Source organism: Dermacentor albipictus, chromosome 2, assembly GCF_038994185.2.
Source record: "Dermacentor albipictus isolate Rhodes 1998 colony chromosome 2, USDA_Dalb.pri_finalv2, whole genome shotgun sequence".
Classification (NCBI taxonomy): Eukaryota; Metazoa; Arthropoda; class Arachnida; order Ixodida; family Ixodidae; genus Dermacentor; species Dermacentor albipictus.
Genome location: NC_091822.1, coordinates 108300028 through 108320259, shown reverse-complemented (window position 1 = coordinate 108320259; position 20232 = coordinate 108300028). Strand labels below are relative to the sequence as shown.

Genomic DNA, 20232 nt, shown 5'->3' with positions numbered 1-20232 from the left:
AGACCTTAAGTGGCTGCAACTGGCCCATCATGCTGCCCGGTATTATAGCGAGGTCCGTGTTCGCATGGGCGAGCACAGCCTTCATGTTGTCGGTCAAGTGCCCACGGTAAGAGTTGACGACAAGGAGCGAGTTCTTTGTCAAAAGGGCTCCTGGACGCCGTCGCCACACAATCTTAACCCACTCTTCCACCATCGCACCCGTCATCCACCCGTTCTCGTTTGCCCGCACAATGACATTTCTTGGGAAAGTTTCTCGAACAGGCAGTGTCTTCCTTTTAAATAGCTTATAAGGAGGAAGTTAATGTCCATCAGCTGTGCAGCACAGCATCACAGATGTGCGCTGCATCTCGTAGCCCGCAGAGCGCACCTTCATCTCCTTGGCATCCTTTTCATTCACGGTGTACACCACTGGCATATCAAAATACACAGCTGTCTGGTCAGCATTGCCGATTTGCCCAAGGTTGTAGCCTGCAGCTTCTCTCTTTCGCAGCACGTAGCGCTGAAAAGCTATCAGCTTTTTTTCGAAATCGCTTGGCAGCTTCTGGGTGACTGAAGTGCGATGTCCGAGACTGTAGCCAAAGCACTTCATGAATTTCTGAAGCCAGCCCCGGCTGGCTTTGAAATCCTTTGGCGTTAGGCCTCGCTCCCTCGAAGTTCCCTAGCTTTCGCTTGGAGCACTTCTGTTGTCACTGGAAGGGCAGCTGCTCTCTGTGTCCGAACAAAGTCGGCCAAAACTGTCTTCACTTCGTGGTGACAGCCTTTCTTTGGTCCGCTAAATGCCATCCTCGTTGTGGCGCACACAAAAAGTTGCTGTCGTTGTCCCCTCCAGCGACGATGCCTCTGCGGCTATCATAACTTTTCGCTTGAAAGCGGCACTGTAGTGGCATCTCCTGCTTGTCGCCAGCGCGATAACACCACGCCGCCCACCGATACGGCCGACACGACACAGGTCAAAATGGCGACCTCGCTTGTGTACGGTTGCCTACTGACACGGCTAGTAGCGGCTGCGATACTGACTTTTCTAGATGGCGCTAGCTATGCACCATATTTAGCAGTTTCAATGAAAAACTGGCGCGTTTTTTTAATATCCTCGAATCTAAGCCAACCCTAGAGTTTGGAATATGATTACCGTATTTACTCGCATAATGATCGCACTTTTTTCGCCAGAAAAATTGACGCAAATTCAGGGGTGCGATCATTACGCGAGTTAAATTTCCCACAAAAAAAATTTTTTTTTTTCGTCCCGCGTTTGCTGCGGGATGCGGGTGCGGGACACCAAAACAAAAATGGCGGCCGGCGGAGCAAGCCGAACGCGCCAAACGCGATTTTTTTTTCTTCTCGTGAGTACATTACGTGCATTGAAACAGTTTCTTCCGTATCAGTGATGAATAATATCGTTAATATCGGCAAGTTTGCGGCAATAACGTAGCCATGTCCACTTTGAGGGGACAGAAACAGATGGGCGCACTTAGCTGCCAGTGACAGAAATGCATGGCCGGTGTGCTGCGGAAACTGCCGCACCGGTTTCACTACTCTCCTAACACGGCACGTTTCCGCTAAGGGTGGGCGAATATCTTAGCCGTGTTACAAGCGTCGGCGTATGAATAGGGTACACTTTTAACGTATCCGTGTAAACGTGGCTACTATCATTGCCGCGCGCGATTTGTTGCGTGCTCACGAGTGCAGATGAAAAGAATCGAAAAGCGCATCTTTTGTTTTTGTTGACCACAACGATTATAAAGCCTACCCATAATAAAGGCAAGTTTGGTTGCACCTCTTTTTGTCATGGAAGTGCGTAAAGTGATGAAAGTAATGAAATGAGGCATCCACTTAAGAATGTTTGGTGCGTGCAGGCGAGTCGTTCGCGTAGCATTCGACAGATGGTAAGCGCGATCATTGTTAGCTAGACTTGGAACACCACATATCGCTGCGGCAAGTTCGGGGTGCGATCATTACACGGGAAATAAAAAAAAAATCGAATTTTGACGACAAAATTCAGGGGTGCGATCATTACGCGAGTGCGATCATTATGCGAGTAAATACGGTATGTGAAAAAAAACTATCGGTCTACATTCTAATAAATACGGTACCTCTAAAACAAGGCGCGCAGGCTGCTTATGCATTCAGCCACACTAATAGCCATGCGCAGCCATGGCCGCGTTACAAAAGGAGACACACGAATCCATCGTTTCGCAGGTCCCTTCATTCTAGAGGAATTTGCTCTGCAGGCGCTCGACTGTATTCTGAAGGAACTGACATCTGTAAACAGGCAGTTGTTGGAATCCAGAGCTGTCTGTGTTCTCCTCATTCCTTTCCTCTGTTGTGCTGTTCAAATTCAAGATGATCAAGCCTGAATTCTGGTATTATCATATTAATTTCTTGATAGATGTGCACATGATGCCTTGGCGAAGAAAAATGTTTCAGCTAAGAGAGCGATTGAGTGTCCTAATATAGGATACCTGGACGATGCCTAGCCGTTCTGAAAACTTGCCACAACAATGATGACAACTATCGCCCGTGCCGCGACAGTAGTGAATGTACGGTGCCATATTGCCAATTTCTTAATCCTTTAAAAGCTCTTGGCTATCCTCATGCAGGATAAGCCCTCGAAAACTTCGATAACACAGTGTGATTATTATTGCGATAGAAATTGGACAATCCAAGCGAGTTTTTGCCATCGCCATTGCCGTGGGGTTTCCCATATATTTAAGCATGTGTATGCTATATGCTTATCCCTGCCGTAAATGCGGGTTATATTGCTACACTATTCAATCACTAATATTGATAACACCAGCCCACAAGCAAATTTCATGAGACATAACATTCACAGTGCCTGCCTTTTATCATAAATCTTCTCAAACTATTAATTATTGAAGTCCGATACTATATCAGTGCTAAAATCTGAAAGCAATGTATTTTTACTGGCTCAACTCTTAACGGGCAGCATAGCGGCACCTGTGCAATGTCACTACAGGCCCTACATGGCATATTACACCTTTTAAGGGTGCCAGAAGTTTTGGCACACCTGCGTATGCCACGACCACATTAGTCGGACCCGCATATAGTTACAACACCGTCCGAGAAGTTCAAGAGCAACGCTACACCTTGCTATCGCAGTCGGTGCTTCTCCCTTCAAGCGAAACTGCCAATTTTTTTTTTTCATTTCGTTGATTGACAATGACTAGCCTTGGCTAGGCAATGCATCAGCCCTAACATAAATTATACGACATCGAAAATTCCAAGCATGCTGTCTACATTTACATTTACTCTGTTTTCTGGCATGCCAAACCCTCACTCTATGGAAAAGTAGTCTTTTCGCTAACTCAAAGTGCTATTCTACTGATGTAGCTCACGTGACATGCTTTTTTGCAGTGTCCACTGCGGAAATCCTGCTGCTTTGACTTACCTATGGCATCCGGAATACCGGTAGAGAGGTTTCTTGTCAAAGCGACAGCCCGTACTCTGGGCCCCCACGGGAGTGATGCAGTCTGCCACCAGGGCGCACCGCACCCACGGCAGCATCAGCCGACCCCGCACCTGCACACCACAAAAGTGCAACATTTCTGTTGGTGTGGGAGGAGGACATAACATTTATTAGACCCACAGGAACTACGACCCCCAGCCCGGGCCTCCTTGGTAGGCTCAGGCCTCTTGGCCCAGCACAGTTTTAATGCGCTGCAACAAGAACAGCCATCACAATCTTTCAAACTTTCGTAGGGGTCTGGTCCACTCCTCTTGGCTGCCGGTATGCTCGTTTGGAAGGTAACTTTGAAAGAAATATGTGTAAAGTGGAGGTCATAGTGAGGTGTCATGTCCCCAGGCTGTACACCAGGAGAAGGCACCATAATGTAGGGTTCAGAATTAAAATTTTGACCACTCGGGATGCTCTAAAGTGCACTGGGACCTCAGCGCTCAGGTCTTTATGAATTCCACATCTATTGGAATGCAGCTGTCATGTCAGGGAATAAAAGCACCGACCTTGTGCAAACCCGGCATACTCATGAAATGACATCCTAGCTATCAGTTAATGCCACAACAATAAACTGACACGTACACACTGTTTGTTCATAGTTCATACCTGGCTAATGCATTTGCTTTGCCTAACTTGATGGCCCACCCGCACCCCTTGGCAGTTCCATTAAGTGTTTTCAGTTTCCACTTCAACTTGACTATATTGATGGTTTACCATACTTTCCCTTTTGCGTGAGTCCACTGGCTTTAGCAAACGAGCATGGACTGATAGTGACATCTTCGAAAGTGATCTAATGACAATGCAGCCTCAGAGTGACTTTGGAATTTATATAAGAGAGTTTTTAGCTTCACAGCATGACACTACCATCAAGGATAATACGAGCACCATTAACCCTACTAACGATAATGTTTTGCAATGGCTGGTGCTTTTAAAGTGCCGGAACTGAGCACAGCTGCCTCGTAAGTCCTGCTCACGGGTTTTCACTCGAAAGCGTTTCCTGGCCTTAAAGAATGCAACAAGCCCCCGATCCACTCGCCGTGAGTGACCCACGAGAAGGTGAGGGTATAAGGGGAGCGTACCTGCGGTGAGTCGAACAGAAGAAGCACGGAGGGATCAACCATGCGCTGGAAGAAGAAGTGCTCACGGGGCGCTCTAAGGAACTCAAACATGCCCAGGTGGGTGAGGGCCGAGGTGGGTTGTGGCTGGGAGGCCCAGGGCGCAGCCAGCCCCTCGCGCAGTGCCCGGCCCACCACCCGGCGTGGGTCGGGTGCGCTCGTCAGCTGGTAGTCCGGCTCCACCCACAGCACGCCACCAGACTCGCGAACCAGCTCCTGTTTGCACATAATCGTGGCATGCATATACAGTCAAATCTCGATATAACGAATCACGAGGGACTGCCGAAAATCGTTATTTTGAAATATCGTAATGAAAAACTTGCGGTTATAAGCCAGTGGACAAACCTTGGAATGAAAATGATGCACCTTGGCAGACGCGTGTGCAGACAAGCATACTCCCAAATAAAAATATTTCACTCACTTCGAAGCTGCTTTATTTGAAGAAATCTGTGATTTTCTTCTGGCGTGTGCACGCACGACCGATTTAGACTGCGTTTACACCTTCCACTTTGTGCAATACCTCATCGGGCACATCATTGCACCGAGCGATAAAAATGCGGACTTTGTTCATGTGCACTAAAACATCAACATTCGACACAGTCTCATCTTCTGTGTTCGGTGACCCACAGTCGTCTTCCTTTGGGTCATTATCGTCACTGGAGACTGCGAATGCAGTTAATCCCTCCGTCCGCCGGCGTTAGTGCTGTGCTGTCGCTCTCCACGTAGTCATAGAAGGAAGAGACAGCGGGCAGCAGTTCCGCAAATCCACAGGTCTGCTGGGTTGTTGTCGGTCACCTCTGGGTTATCTTCAAGATGCACAGGCTCTTTAGAAGCCCTGCTTTTTGCCAGCAGTTGCTAATGATGGACGCCTTCAAGTTCCACCAAGCTCCTGTGAGCATTTCTGCTGCTGACGAATATTGATTGCAGTCGGCAGCTTTAGGTGGAGGTTGATAATCAACCGTTGCAAAAGGCGCTAATGAAATTCTGCTTTCAGACTCTTCATAATGCCCTGGTCTAGGGATTGCAACAAGCACATGTTGTTTGGGGGCAGAAACTACAAGTGAACATGCATCAAGCGAACATCCACAATGTGAGCAGAGCAGTTGTCGACAACCAGTAGAATCCTTCGGTTATCCCTACTCATTTGGTCATCGAGTTTGATGAGCCACTCGTAAGAGAGTTCTCTGGCCATCCAGGCTTGTTTGTTGGTGCGGTAGTCGTACAGTAACGATATGGCATTTTTCATGCAGTGAGGCTTCGCATACTTGCCGATGACGAGCAGTTTAATTTTCTTTGTGCCCGTTGCATTGCAGCCGAGCGGGACTGTCACGTGAAGATGCGACTTCTTCCCTCCTTTGCACTGCTGCCCTTTGAAGTGCATAGTCCGGTCTGGCAGGAGCTGATAAAAACATGTGGCCTCATCCGCATTGAAAATATCGTCTTCAGAGTACAATTCAGCTGCCTCTAGAAAAAGATCATTGCGCCAGGAATCCGCACCTTCTCTGTCAGCAGCCTTTTCCTCACCCGAGACTACCTGCCAAGTTATTCAGTTCTTGTGGTGGAAACGAAAAAGTCAACCTGCACTGGTGTGGAAACCAGTTATTTCAGGTGCATCGGCAAATTTGTGGGCTTTTTCTGGGAGTATTGGGCCAGACACGGGAACGTTTTGCAGTCTGACATCTTTGAACTATGTGAGAACAGCTTAGTCCACATTTTGAAAGTTTCCCAGTCGCACCCATTTCCTTTTAGGAGCGAGCTGCGATACCCGATGAAGCTTGACAATCTTGTGTTACGTTTCGCCTATGACGCGCGGTGTAGCCGGCGCGGATTCAACGGACGCCGGGGCTTCGTTCAAAGCGGCGGACATTTTGGCCCGTTCGGAGCGGCCGCGACGCATCCCCGGCGAGCGCGTCCCGGCATGTTCAGTACCACGTGTCTTTGTGTGTGCGTGTGTGTGTGTGTGCCCACGCTTGTCAAAGCGCGGCAGCCGGGGAGAGGAGCTCCCCCAGTGTGAAGCGAGGAGGTCTGACCGGCGCCGGCCCGTCTGATGCGTCACCTCCTTGTTTCAACGTGTCTCTCAGTCCGTCCGTCGCCGCTGTCACGTGGTGTCATCTCGTGACCTTCCCTCTTGCCCTCAACTCCGAGAGTATAAGAGCAGCTGCCCCCGGACGCCAGGAGAGAGGCTCCGATTTCTTCTGTTGAGTAACGTGCTCTCCCGTCTCTCTACTTCGGTCGACCTGACCGCCCGCTCTTTGCGATGCTAGTGAGCGAGGCATGGGCGTTGTGCTGTGCCAACGGGAAAATGGAGAAGTAGAACACCCCGTCCTGTATGCTAGTCGTAAGCTGACCAGTCGTGAGCAGGCGTACAGCGCCACCGAGAAAGAGTGTGCGTGTCTCGTGTGGGCCATTCAGAAATTGTCATGCTACCTAGCCGGCTCGAGGTTTATCATTGAGACGGATCACTGCCCTCTCCAATGGCTGCAGACCATCTCTCCCAAAAATGGCCGCCTCCTGCGCTGGAGCCTCGCTTTGCAACAATATTCCTTTGAGGTGCGTTACAAAAAGGGGAGTCTCAACGGTAACGCCGATGGCTTAAGTCGAAGCCCCTAACGTGGGAATCAGCCTCAAAATTGTTTGTTATTGATGTTTTTCTTCCTGAGGCAGGATATTTAACATATTGCTTTTGTGTAGTGTTTCAAAGTGATGATATGCTTTCTAGTGCAATTTTCCGATTTGTGGACGCGTTCTGAGTGCTGCTATACTGCTGTAAGGAACTAGGCAGTAGTATAAAAGGGGAAAGAGCCTGGCATGGCTTAGTGAGGGTTGTGCCGTGCTTGCTGACTGAGCGGCTGAGTTTCGGCGTAGTTCTAACGCTTGCTGGGAACGAGAGAAAAATGAGAACTCTCCCGAAGTCACTTTGCAGTGTCCTGTGTGAACCTGAACGTGAGAACGAGGCCTTCTCGGTGCGCTGCGCTCAAGAAACGCCGAGGGACGACCGACTTCGGTTATGAGCATCATCGAGCGACATCCCTCCGGACAGCGGATGCAGTCCCCTGACCATCGGGATCTCCTTCCCCCGGCGGGGCGGTCTGTTACGTTTCGCCTATGACGCGCGGTGTAGCCGGCGCGGATTCAACGGACGCCGGGGCTTCGTTCAAAGCGGCGGACATTTTGGCCCGTTCGGAGCGGCCGCGACGCATCCCCGGCGAGCGCGTCCCGGCATGTTCAGTACCACGTGTCTTTGTGTGTGCGTGTGTGTGTGCCCACGCTTGTCAAAGCGCGGCAGCCGGGGAGAGGAGCTCCCCCAGTGTGAAGCGAGGAGGTCTGACCGGCGCCGGCCCGTCTGATGCGTCACCTCCTTGTTTCAACGTGTCTCTCAGTCCGTCCGTCGCCGCTGTCACGTGGTGTCATCTCGTGACCTTCCCTCTTGCCCTCAACTCCGAGAGTATAAGAGCAGCTGCCCCCGGACGCCAGGAGAGAGGCTCCGATTTCTTCTGTTGAGTAACGTGCTCTCCCGTCTCTCTACTTCGGTCGACCTGACCGCCCGCTCTTTGCGATGCTAGAATAAACAAGTTGTTCTGTTAGCAGTCGCCTCATGCTTTGCTGGGACCTTCGGATGCTTCCAGTGTGCCCCAGGCCGCCAGGCCAACGCTACCCTTGGGGCTTGCGACCCAGTTGCAATAACGGGCGTCAGCACTGAGGTTCCAACAGCTGGTGGCCGCGCTGAGATTCCAACAGCCGGTGCCATCGGTGCGGTTCAAACACTTGTCTCAATCTTTCAACATGGTCGCCACGGTCGATGGGGCAATGCCACGCTGTCTGCACACGTCGATTTGCTTTTTCCCTTTGTCATTTCCTGCAACACATCCAATTTCTCCTGCAGTGAAAACTGCTTTTGCTTCTTGGTGCCGTCGCTAGCTGCCTTCATCATTGGATCTCACGCGAACATTGCCAAACCTTTGTCGGGAAGCTCTTGGTGAAGTTTATACTGAAGCTGTTGGCACTCGACATGGTGATGATGATAACTACTGCACTCGCGGTTTCTGTGTCATGTGAGAGTTGCGGCGCTGTTACTTCTAGCTGAATTCGTAATACTGATGTTCCTCAGTTATAAAGGGGAAAATAAACTTTGTGCATTATTCTGAAATATGCACTGTATTAAAATTCATAGTTCTGAAATATTTTTACATTGAAAATATAGGCAATCTGGTGGGGATATTTAAAATATTCATAAATTTGAGAAATTTGTTAAACGAGATTTGACTGTACATACACCAAATTTTGCGCAGAAAGAATCCATTATATAGTATAACCTCATTCATACATTTTGGGGTATAAAAAATAGAAAACATACGTACCAATTGGGAAAATGTATATGATCTGAAGTCACTAAATAATTTGGAAGTAGCTCACCGTGAGCCAATGACAAAGGGAAAGAGGGATGGATAATGAGAAGAATCATAAGATACAGCTATAGAATGCTTTCTCACGACTTTGGCAAGGAGAGCAGCATTTAACTCATCACATTAACCTTGCAGAAGTATCATGAGATTACTGCACACAGAACGACATGGCCAATAAGTGAAATTATTCTATTATATTCAAAATTATAGAAGGCAAATATTGACCTACACGACAAGCCTGGGAGTGGTGATGCGATATTTTCAAACGCTTTTTTTGATTACTACGTGTTTATTTTAATACAGCTGACTTTCATTATGGATTATTATAGTACATAATTGAAGAATCTAGTTTGTCATCCCATATACAGTAGAACCTCGTTGACACAATCCTGTTCTGTATGATTTTTCGGTTCCAATGTTTGCAATTGAGAACACAAAAAAAATATGATGAAATACAGTTACGTTTATTTTTTTACTGCTTAATACGTTCTTGGAAAACATGATCTCTCGACACCAATGTTCAGTGCATTAGCAAACTGTGACCATATGATACGTTTTTTAGCAGCTGAATCCCATGTGAACAAGAAACGGCAAAAAGCGGGCGCAATCTAGAGCAATAGACAGTTGCTAAGGCAGTTTTCTCACAGTATTCACCTGCCCCTGTCATGTCAAAATACCAGCACGCAATCAGTTTTATTTCTTGTAGCAGCAAATCTCGCGCGTTGCCACACATTACATTCACAGCTATCACCGCCAACTCTTTTGTGATAAGCATTCTATCATTAGATAAGCATTAGATATGATAAGCATAAACCTATCTGTTTTACAGCACTTGTAACATAGTGTTGTTGAAAGGGATACTGCACGCTTTTAATAGGCGATAACCTAAGCAAGGCTCCTTTACATGCTGCAGGCAGCGTGATGTGAGTGCCAAGTTTCACTCACTCTGGCGGCATTGTTATGTTGTGGCACTCACCAACTCGATGTCACTCTGTTTTACAACGCCATCTTGAAACACTACAAGGTGGTGTTTAAAAGATGGCAACTATGACGTGTTGCCAGCTCCTGAATCGCTTCTGGTGCATGCAGCCAGCAATAGCATAGCTATTGAGATCTGTTTCCGTCATCCATAGAGGGCCGTCGCTGGAGCATGGATTTGGACACCACCTATAATAAAAGGACAACATGCGCCTCGGGCTGCTTGGGCCCCACCAGCTTGGTCTACGTCAGTGCTGATTCATGCAACGCTTTGTGTTGCATATATGTCCACTGCAGTCGAGCTAGCGATATTGTTTAGTGACTTCAGGTCACACGTTTTCATGGTTAGTACTATGTTCTTCCTCAAAATTTTTTTCCGAGACATATGAATGAGGTTCTACTATATTATGTAACGTGACAATGGTCAATTTGCTTGAGCTCTCACTGCTACGAACTCTAGCAACTGATATGGTCAAGCAGGATGCACTTATTGGCTGCTTGTGCAGGTTCCACACAAGGCACATCACCTCGGTCATGCATAAGATCCTTTCAAATGTCCAGAGTTTTAACAAAGCACTGGAATGCCATCATCTCTGGCTGTTTATATGATGTCTCGAACTGTACTGCCCCTGTGTAGCCTATGTGCTAAAGTTGTATACCAATTTAGAACTATGCCTGACATTTCACAAGCACTTAAAGCTTGCTGTCACTGCATGTACTATAAATGGGAAAATGTTGGTGCTACGTACTTACCCTAAAGGGGTCCTAAAACACTTTTCCAACTAATCATAGAATAACAACACTATTCAATTATGTTGCCTCACAAACCTCCTACTGCAAGATTTTTTTTAATTGTTCAAACACAAGCGAAGTTACACATAGTTTTTCTCTCTTTTTTCATTTCCACTAGAGCGCTGGAAGTTACACTGGGGAGTAAGCAAGGGGGTGCAGGGAAGCAATTCCCTGCTGGCCCAGCCCAAAGGTTGAACGTGAGACAGCTTGTGGTGGCACCCCGTGATGGCCGTAGTATCTACGCTACTCTTTTCAACCTCAAAGGCCTTGCACGGCAGATGCAGCAATGCACAACTGTCGTATTTAGAGCGGCAACGAAAAGATGAAATGGTTTTTCTGTTGCAAGTTTGCGCTTGGTGTGTCGTCTTCTTTCACGTCCGTGTCGTTTTTTATGTCGCGCAATATCATTTAAGCAACGGATTACCAACTTGCCTGGAATGCTGCTCTCATTAGGTTTTTCTGTCTTTTTGAGATTGCAGACATACTAGATATTTTCAATTGCTTTAACTCATCGTCATCATTATCATCCTATTTTAAGTCCACTGCAGGACAAAGGCCTCTCCCTACGATCTCCAATTACCCCTGTCCTGCAACAACAGATTCCAACTAGTGCCCACAAATTTCCTAATTTCATCGCTTCACCTAGACTTCTGCCGTCCTCGACTGCGTTTCCCTTCTCTTGGTACCCATTCTGTAACCCTAATGGTTCAACGATTATCTAACCTGCGCACCACATGACCTGCCCAGTTTCATTTTCATTTTTTCTCTTAATGTCAATCAGAATATCGGCTATACCCGTTTGCTCTCTGAGCCAAACCGCTCTCTTTTTGTCCCTTAACATTACGTCCCTTTTTGTCTTTACCACAAGTGAGCGATAATTGTATCACAGAGAATGTTTTCGCGATCACGAAATCAGCGAATAGCTGTTGTGGGGCCTAGCTGCTTGCGATGACGCCACATGACGACATTGCGGATGTGATGGCAAGCAATTTTTAACTGATTTTGGCACAGTGTAATAATATTTGGCTCAAATGTTCACAGAAGCCTTAGTAACGAATCGGCAATGTTTTATGTTCAAAAAGTGTTTGAGGGTCCCTTTAAGGAGACTATGGGTAATCACTAGATAAGCCTGCATGGGCAGATAAATTTTTAGTAATTCTACATTTGTTTGATGCAAAGAGATGGATAACTACTTAAAAAGAAAAGATGAAAAGCAAAGAATCTTTTCTTTTTTAATTTTGCTGATAAGCAGCTGCCATCTTAGGAAGCCAGCAGTATGGTGCAGCATGCTTGCGTCTACACACAGCCCACTCAATACTGGGCTTCCAACAAGGTGCACGATGTGAGGATTTATAAATGAAACTTATGGACAGCAACTCTAAGTTTACCTATTTTAATGGGCAACTGCACAACAAAAATTTAACGATATGGAATGGCTTCGGAGAATGACAGAGTGATTCTAATCAACAGTAGTTGAACAAGGAATGTCACTGTGGCAAACGTTTCAACAAGGAGACTTGTCTCCGTCAAGTCTCCAACAGGAGAAATAGCTTAATCAAAACGTTGGCTGCAATGACATTCTGTGTGCAATCAGAGCTGATCACATTAAAGTCTCTGCCTTCCTGTGAACGTCTGCCTAGTTTAGACTGATTCTTCCTCATAAATGTATGCTCGAAATGCAGTAATTCAAAAGCGGATTAATGATTTCCTTTTGTCATTATCATTTGCTATGCAACTTGAGCCGGCACACATGTGTAACCTAGATGTAAAGGTGGAAACGCACTGTCTGTCTAGTGTAAGAGATTATTTTTTTTTCATTCGTTTACGTTAAAAAATACACCTTATGCATGTGGTTGTGTGCACATGCATGCCATGTTTGCCACACACTTGTCAGTATACTACTTTTCCAGATTTTAAATAAGACAAGTAAGTACACACACCTTCTGGATAGATACGGCACATGGAATCAAGTCATAGGAAACAGCATAGGACCAGTTGCATTTCGCATTCAGAGTGTACTGGAAACGAGGTATACCTATAAAGCCACTTCAGCAAATGACAAATTCATATTTACAAGAGACAAGGATGGAACAAAGAAGGAATGTGCCTCACCTGAATTATGATTGGCCGGTAGGCATAAATTTTGAGGTTGCTGACATGAGGTGGGTAGAAGTCAAAGTTGAGTGTGCGCAAGGTGCAGTTACTAGAGTTACACATGTTTTGTGCCTGCACAGAGGAAGAAGGAAAACAAGTGCCAACATGAGCAGCTTACACTATGGAAAAAAGCAAAAAATGGCAGCAATGAGGCAACACAAAAGGCAAGAGAACAAGAAAAATGTTTGGTCTATTCATTGCCAATTACAACGGCTTGTTTAAAACAAGAACACAGACTAAATAAAACATGGCATAAAGCTTATGGCACAGTCCTTGCTTTTTACTGCAATAGCAATTATATAGTCACTCGGGACACATTCACGCCATCTGCTTTACAGCAGCCGTCATGCTCTTACAGGATTGACGATGCAAGCTTGGCATGCATACGAAAGGTTTCAAGGTCTCCAAAGGCATGAGCGATGTGCAGTGTACTTGGCTGTAGAAACAACCTAGCCAAGAGGACGCACCATCATGGTCCACTCAATCGGTGGAGACAACGATGTCGGGGCAGCATTTTGTCTAAAGCTGCTGGCACGAGCATTATGCAGAGATACACTAGCATTCCAAGTCACTGTGTGCTTACTGCACGACGGTGCACACACTCTCCTGAGTGGAATGGACAGTAACCATCAAGTTAAAGCTATCTAATCCTTTCATTGGGCACTGACAACATTGTCAAACATTGTCAGTTTTCCGTTGGTCTTGTCTTGTGCATCAACAAGGTTCAATGCCTACAGCATCACTGGTAGTGCTCCTCCTCATGCTAGTGTTAAGACACCTGGAAGCTGTCAGGACATAGTTCATGCTCGGCGGCAGCAGCTAACTCGCATTATTTTTACACCATCCAAGGAGCAACCGCTTCCAAGATATCCGCTTTCAATGCTTCGGCCCTATGGCAAAACTACCAATTTTTCGTTCTTGCCCAAATGCCCAGTTATATATACATACATCATGTATGTACATACATACCCACCACAACAAGCATGGCAAAAGCTATGACTGGCACAGGGGAAACAGCATGGAGAGGATGAACCATGAGAAAATGCAGGTACTGACAACTGGCTGCCAGTATGCAGACGGTGCCTGTGTTGTGCTGCTTATTCTTGTCACTTACGCTGTCTGCCGGTACTGTTTTCCTTGCCTCGGTAAGAATGACCAACTCCCATAATTTCAAGATTTAGAGTATGAACAGCAACAAGTGCACATGGCAGTAGTGTGATGACAGAAGGCAGGTTTCCTTCATCTTCAAGAGGTGATCTCCAGTGATGAAACAGGAGAAAAATGTTTACAAGTCATAAAACACCGTGCTGCTTTCACATAGTGAAAATATTCACTTGCACTCATGCTTGCAATTATGCACAGCTGTTTCTCACTCTTGCCAGAAATATGCCATTTCAATGCTGTGCACCCAACAATACAGCTGCTTATGCTAATAAAACTGCCGACATCACTCCTACACAAACTAAAGAGTACATCAGAATCAACAAAAAGTAATAGCGGAAGAACTGTGGGAAATACTGACTGTGAGCAGCTCAGCAGTGCCAAAGTCCAGAGCATAGACAACTACAGAGTGGTCAGGGAAGTGTGCCTGGCAGGCCTCGAGGAAGCCTGGCAGCCGTCCCAGCTGGTCGACACCCATGGCGGTGCCTACAACAGGTGGTAGTGGAACACTCTCGTTCGCCATGAGGGCAGCTGAGGAGGGGCCCCCCTCTGAAGGCGTGGCTGGAGACAGCCCCAGGTGCAACAGGTACCGCTCGAGCTCCTGAGGATCACGCTGCTCAGGAACAACCTGAGCGCATACCACACAAAAGAATTGACTCATTACTGACTGACAAAGCAGGGTACATCTCAATTATGAATATATGATTGGACAAGGACGTCTTTCACATACACTGACACCTCAAAGGAAAAAGAAAAGGTAAAAGAGGGGCTGGAGAGAAAGCTGCTGTGGACAACTGAACCGTTCATAGTTATGACCTTCCGTACACAAAGATAAACCAGAGAATGAAAGTCAAGCAAGTGCACAGCACGAGAGTTCGACACACAGCAGATAGCACCAACTGAAGGCCCATCATTTGTAAGGCTCAGTTCCACAGATATGACCGATTCATTAAATCCGGCGGTCTCACTAGTTCAGAAATAAACAAGGGTCCCGAGTTTGATGAGAAAGCACCTGCTGGAGTTCAACATCGAATCTGGTTACAAATTGTGTTGCTAGAACCGGTTACTAGAACATATCAAAGTAAAACTCTCTTTGCCTCCTACTCTACTCAACTTTATGGGTAATGATGCTGTTTTGCCAATTACACAACATGGGGCTTTGGGTATGTGCCACTGCGTATTTGCCCAAATAGACAACTGGGGTCATTGGACATGTGTAATCAGGCATTTGTCACTGGATATACATCTGCATAGACAAACTTGGGCCACTGGTTATGTGCAACTTGGGTATGTGAACATTCTTGGCCAATCCCCCAGAATGGGTGTGCGTCACTGGGAAGGTGTCCAATGACACAAGAAGAAAAAGAGGCAGGAAGTCAGGACGTCGACAACAGAAAATTGAAGAAATTGGCTCCAAAAAGGTGATGAAGTCTGTCTCAAAAGTAGCTGAGGCGGAGAAGGAAGTAAAGGGAACAAAATGAGACCAAAGAATGCACTGAGGAATGCTGAGCTACATAGAAGTGAATACATTTCTGTAAACATCAAGAAGCTTAGATTATTGCCAATTCTCACATATGCGTGGAATCAGCTGATTTTTCTTAGATTGTATTAGCAACTTAAGACTACGATATTATAACCTGCATCATTGGTTCTAATCTTACACACAGGTCTCACCTTGAGGTTTTTGAGGTTGCTGAGCTGCCGGTGGGTCTCTGAGACGAGCCCGTCCAGGGCGGGTTTTGGATCCCCATAGAGGCAAATGAGGGTGCTGGTCACCACAATGCAGGCCAGCAAAAGAAGGAAGCTCTTCGCCCGCATAAGGCTGCATCCGCAGGCGCTCGCCGCCTGACGCCAGCGCTCAGCTCCAGGGCACCAAATGATGTGTTCTCCCTAACTAGGCACCAGTACGTTGCAGGGGCTTCTGCCACTGCCCTTCAGCCGCACATCCTGCACATCCAGGCAGTCACCATCAGTCTGCTGCTCGAGGAAAAAAAGGAGGTCCCACACACTTGTTCATGGACACAAACAAACAGCGCTCCATGCTCTGGTGAAACTTGGCTGCAACTCTGCCAAATACCTGCGCAATTTCTAGGGAAGGCATGCTGTCTCTGCTATGGAGTTTCTCTTGGCATGCTACCACAGATTCTTTACGAGCAACATGAAATGTGAGTTGCATTTTCAAATTTGTCAAGGAGAGCCGAATCGAACACACTACAGTGTCAAATATGACGCCTATGACAAAGGATGCAATTACCCAAACTCCTGAAGGACGACTCTGCGATTTCATGTGCCAAAAGTCCAACATAGAAGAAAGAGGGTGATCCCACTACTACAGTTCCTTGTAAACGTGTCGGTCTTATATATTCATCCTCAAATCAAGCATTTGCTGCTAGCTACACAAGTGTATTGGGAAAACCAAGCTAACAAGCCAAGGACAATGCTAACGATTGTGCACCTGGCGTTCCTTAGGCTGTTCTTATACTAAGAGAGCGAACACACCGTCGGCAAGTGAGAATCGAAAACAATGACGATGCGCCAACTGCCTTTCCTGCTAGCGCGTTGTAGGCCGAGTGAGAAGAGAATATGAAGCAGCTTGATAACGAACAAACAAGGAGGATGACAGGAAAATTCACGAAGGCAAGGTGAACCTTAACTTGGAGCGCTGAGGCCGCAGCTTTGCCAACGGGCACCGGTGCTAGTTTAGACGGCGCAACGCACGATCCGAGGAAAAGTGATATGGGCAGAGCGCCTGTTAAGCGCGACCGATACGACCGACCGGAACACCTGCTGAGCTCCGAGGTGTGCCGCCGACACACTTGAAAGAGCCGCTCCCCACGCAGCTGCGCGCTCTCGTTCGCGCTAAAGACGCAAGGCACCCGCGTTAGCGCACGGCCGCGCTCTGCCTCGCGGTCGCAGTAACCGTCATTCGCTTGGCCCTACGAATTCTGGCGGTCTCCCAAATTCTTCCCGCAGCATGCCAGGCGCGATATTCAAGCCAATACGCGCTTTCGTAAATGCAGAAAGAAAAGCTTACATTCAGATCTCTGGAGCGGCGCCCCAGTTGTGAAGAGAAATTTTCTTCGCGCCTGGCCCTCGCTGTACTGTCCTCGGTTAGGTTATAAATAGCTGTTTTCTGCAACATCTGTCACCCTGCTAATCGGGTCCGAGGAGCTGGTGGCGCGCTCGGACAGTGATGCAAAGTATAAATAGAATCCGCGCTGCAAGCACCGTCCCTGCTCCAGAAATCCGGTTGCTCTAAACAGGGCACTACAGGGCTGAGAAGTTTCGTGACTGACGTTTTCGTGCTTCTATCCGTGCGCAGGGAAGCCACTGTAAGCCGTGGAATGTTTGAGCCACAATGAAGCTTTGGTCCTGATCCTAATCGATGTGTTTGCACGCATTTCCTGTCAGCGGAAGTAGGCGCGCGATCGAGGAACGAACGCCGAGGTCGATTGGCGTGCTTTTACGACACAGCTACACGACACACACTACTCACTCGAGGTCAAAACTAGTGAAATTGTGCCATCGTATGCGCCAAGAAAATGGAAACATGTGCCGATGTTTGCGAAGTGATACGAAACATGAAAGTTGGTTGCGCCAAGAAACAAGCAACGCGTAGTTGGAAATCGAATGGCTCACGAGTCACCTTTCAGCGCGAACGAAGCAGACTGGTGGTCAGGAAATTCTGTCGGTACGCTTGAGGCCAGGATGCATCGGTTTAAAGGCGCCACAGCTGACTTGAGCACAAGTCCAACAACGCCAGAAGTCACGCCTTTTTCGCCAACGTGAAAATTTTACGAGCACGGGTTGCTCGACGCACCGGCAAGACACAAACCAGCGCCTCACAAAACGCCCACAAAGCGATCCCGCAGTTGGTGTCTCCCAAAATAGGTGCCGCCACAACCGCGGCAGAAAGCGCCTCGGTGCAGTAAGCTGTTGCACAGAAAAATATCTGGCCTCCGAAATTACAAACATCATGTCGCGCGCAAAGTGACAGTCCCGGAGGCTATCAGACACAGTTTCTGGGCAGGGTGGTGACACGTCCACTTGCGCCGCCATGTTGTGTCGAAACAGATAAAGGAGCGTTATTACGCAAAATTAGGTTCTGCGCTCGCTGACTGTTTCAAAATTTCTCACGTTCGGCTGTGAACTTCCTCGAACTACAGATCGGCACATTCCCACACGACACCCTGCTACACGCCATATATAGTGTGCGCTACACTTACAAGTGTGCCTTCTCCTCTGCGCTCAATACTACATGGTATAGGAGTGTGGGCCCAGCCCATCGACGCCACACATAACCCGACCAACCGTCGAACAGTGGGAGACCCAGCTGTCAAGCCTGAGCCTTCACAAGCAGCACTGTCTGGCGAGCAAGGCCAGGCTATCGGCTCAGGCCCACGGCATCCTGAACTAGGGACGCCGTCCACCTCGGACGACTCCACCGTCAGCTCATTTTTGCAAATAAAGTTTGTACAATTACGTGCATAACCATATTGACATCTAACCTTAAAAACGGAGGTGGAGCGCTTACCATAAAACGAAACCAAAATAAGTTTTGAGCCGAGCGGATAGCTAGTTGCTTTTGCCGCGCTTTCGCTTGCGCTCACCCAATTTGTTTCCAAAAAACAAAGTTAACGCATATGGTGTGTACTTAAGGATGTAGAGGTTCTCCTACAGAACGAATGACACATATTTTGATCGTGAAGTTGCAGCTGCGTGCTGGCGTAAAATATATAGGACAAAACAAGGTGAATAAATACGGCAACGTTACCAATAACTCAAGATACTGTATTCATCGAGATACAAGGCATGCGTGTGAAACGTAAGAATTATAAAGAGCACATGGCCTCAAACAGTCTCACATTAGCAGAGATACAATCTGCGATTGTCAAAAAGCAACATGGAGGTCGCTGTTTCCATCACTGTCGTGACTGCCGAATTTCAAACGGGGCAAAATGCAAGAACGCTTGTGTACTTAGGTTTAGGTGTGCGCGTTGAAGAACCCCAAACGGTAAGAATAATTTCGAAGTCCCTTGCTGCGCCTAATAATCAGATCGTGGCTTTGACACGTAAAAATACGGAATTTATTATTTTTAATAAGTGAGAAACAAGAGCAAGTCACAATGTACGTTCTTAAAAGACTGATAAATGGATACCGTCATTGCAGCCATCTAGCCTAAAGTAAAAGGCAATGAATTCGGCTAGTGAACCTTTCCTGCCTGTAGTATAGTACAATATTTTCTGCCTGTGTAAGTATACAGTACCTAAATATTTAGATAAAAAGCCCATTTGCCTCACGTTCTTTTAAACCACGACCCATGATGAGGACAGCAATGTGAGAAAGAGAAGCGTCGTGACAGATTTCAGTAAAAGAAATGGAATGTTTATTGCAAATATATGTAGCTGTCGCTTGAAATTAGGAAGGCCCACTAAGCTTCAACAAAAGACACTCCCTCATTAGAACAGGAATTGGCCTCCCTGGTGCAGTATTCGGCCACTACCTCCCTCATGACTCCTTCAATAAAGCCATGGCCCTTAGCCCCCAGCAACTGCGGAGCATCTGGCCAAGGCGGCGGTCAGACATGCAACGCAGCAGAGGGTGCTAAGAATTTCCGGACCTGGACAGACCGCCACTGGAAACTGAACCTGGCAACATTCAACACATCAACACTCTCCAGTGAAGCTAACTCAGCAGGACTCTTTGAGGAACTATCGGGCATTATAGGGGATATTACTGGCCTTAGTGAGGTTAGAAGAACTGGCGAGGCTTATACAGTGCTGAATAACGGCCACGCCCTCTGCTATAGAGGATTCCCAGATAAGAAACAATACGGGATAGCATTCCCAATCCATAAGGACGTAGCGGGCAACATTGACAAATTCTACAGCATTAATGCGAGGGTAGCAGTAGTCGTAATAAAGCTAAATAGGAGATATCGAAAACATGTAGTACAAGCCTACGCTCCAACTTCCACTCAAGATGATTAAGAAATAGAACAGTTCTATGAAGATGTTGAATTAGCGATGAGAAAAGGGCAAACTTAGTATACTGTAATCATGGGCGACTTCAGTGCAAAAGTGGGCAAAAAGCTGGCTGGTGAACAAGCAGTTGGCAACTAAGACATCGATTCTAGGAACACTAGAGGAGAGATGG

General features: G+C 47.1%; 2 protein-coding genes across 7 annotated transcripts in view; one reads left to right on the top strand and one right to left on the bottom strand.

Annotated features, from left to right (window-relative positions):
• Positions 1-20232, bottom strand: part of LOC135914885 (uncharacterized) — a 55687-nt gene that overhangs the window by 6783 nt on the left and 28672 nt on the right. Inside the window, exons 1-6 of one of the 6 annotated variants that reach the window (XM_065447803.2) lie at positions 17722-17939; positions 15750-16022; positions 14437-14703; positions 12873-12986; positions 4552-4803; positions 3407-3537 (exon numbers count right to left, since the gene is read on the bottom strand). In XM_065447803.2, the coding sequence (XP_065303875.1) occupies positions 3407-3537; positions 4552-4803; positions 12873-12986; positions 14437-14703; positions 15750-15893 (908 nt within the window). In that variant the 5' untranslated portion in view covers positions 15894-16022; positions 17722-17939. Of the gene's footprint in view, positions 1-3406; positions 3538-4551; positions 4804-12872; positions 12987-14436; positions 14704-15749; positions 16023-16723; positions 16910-17109; positions 17266-17371; positions 17469-17721; positions 17940-20232 lie in introns of those variants that run through there. The other 5 variants (XM_065447808.2, XM_065447809.2, XM_065447807.2 and 2 more) reach the window with 5 other exon arrangements.
• Positions 16038-20232, top strand: part of LOC135914887 (uncharacterized) — a 71538-nt gene continuing 67343 nt past the window's right edge. The window contains exon 1 of the mRNA XM_070533846.1: positions 16038-16240. Coding sequence (XP_070389947.1) covers positions 16206-16240 — 35 coding nt within the window. The 5' untranslated portion in view covers positions 16038-16205. The remainder of the gene's footprint in view (positions 16241-20232) is intronic.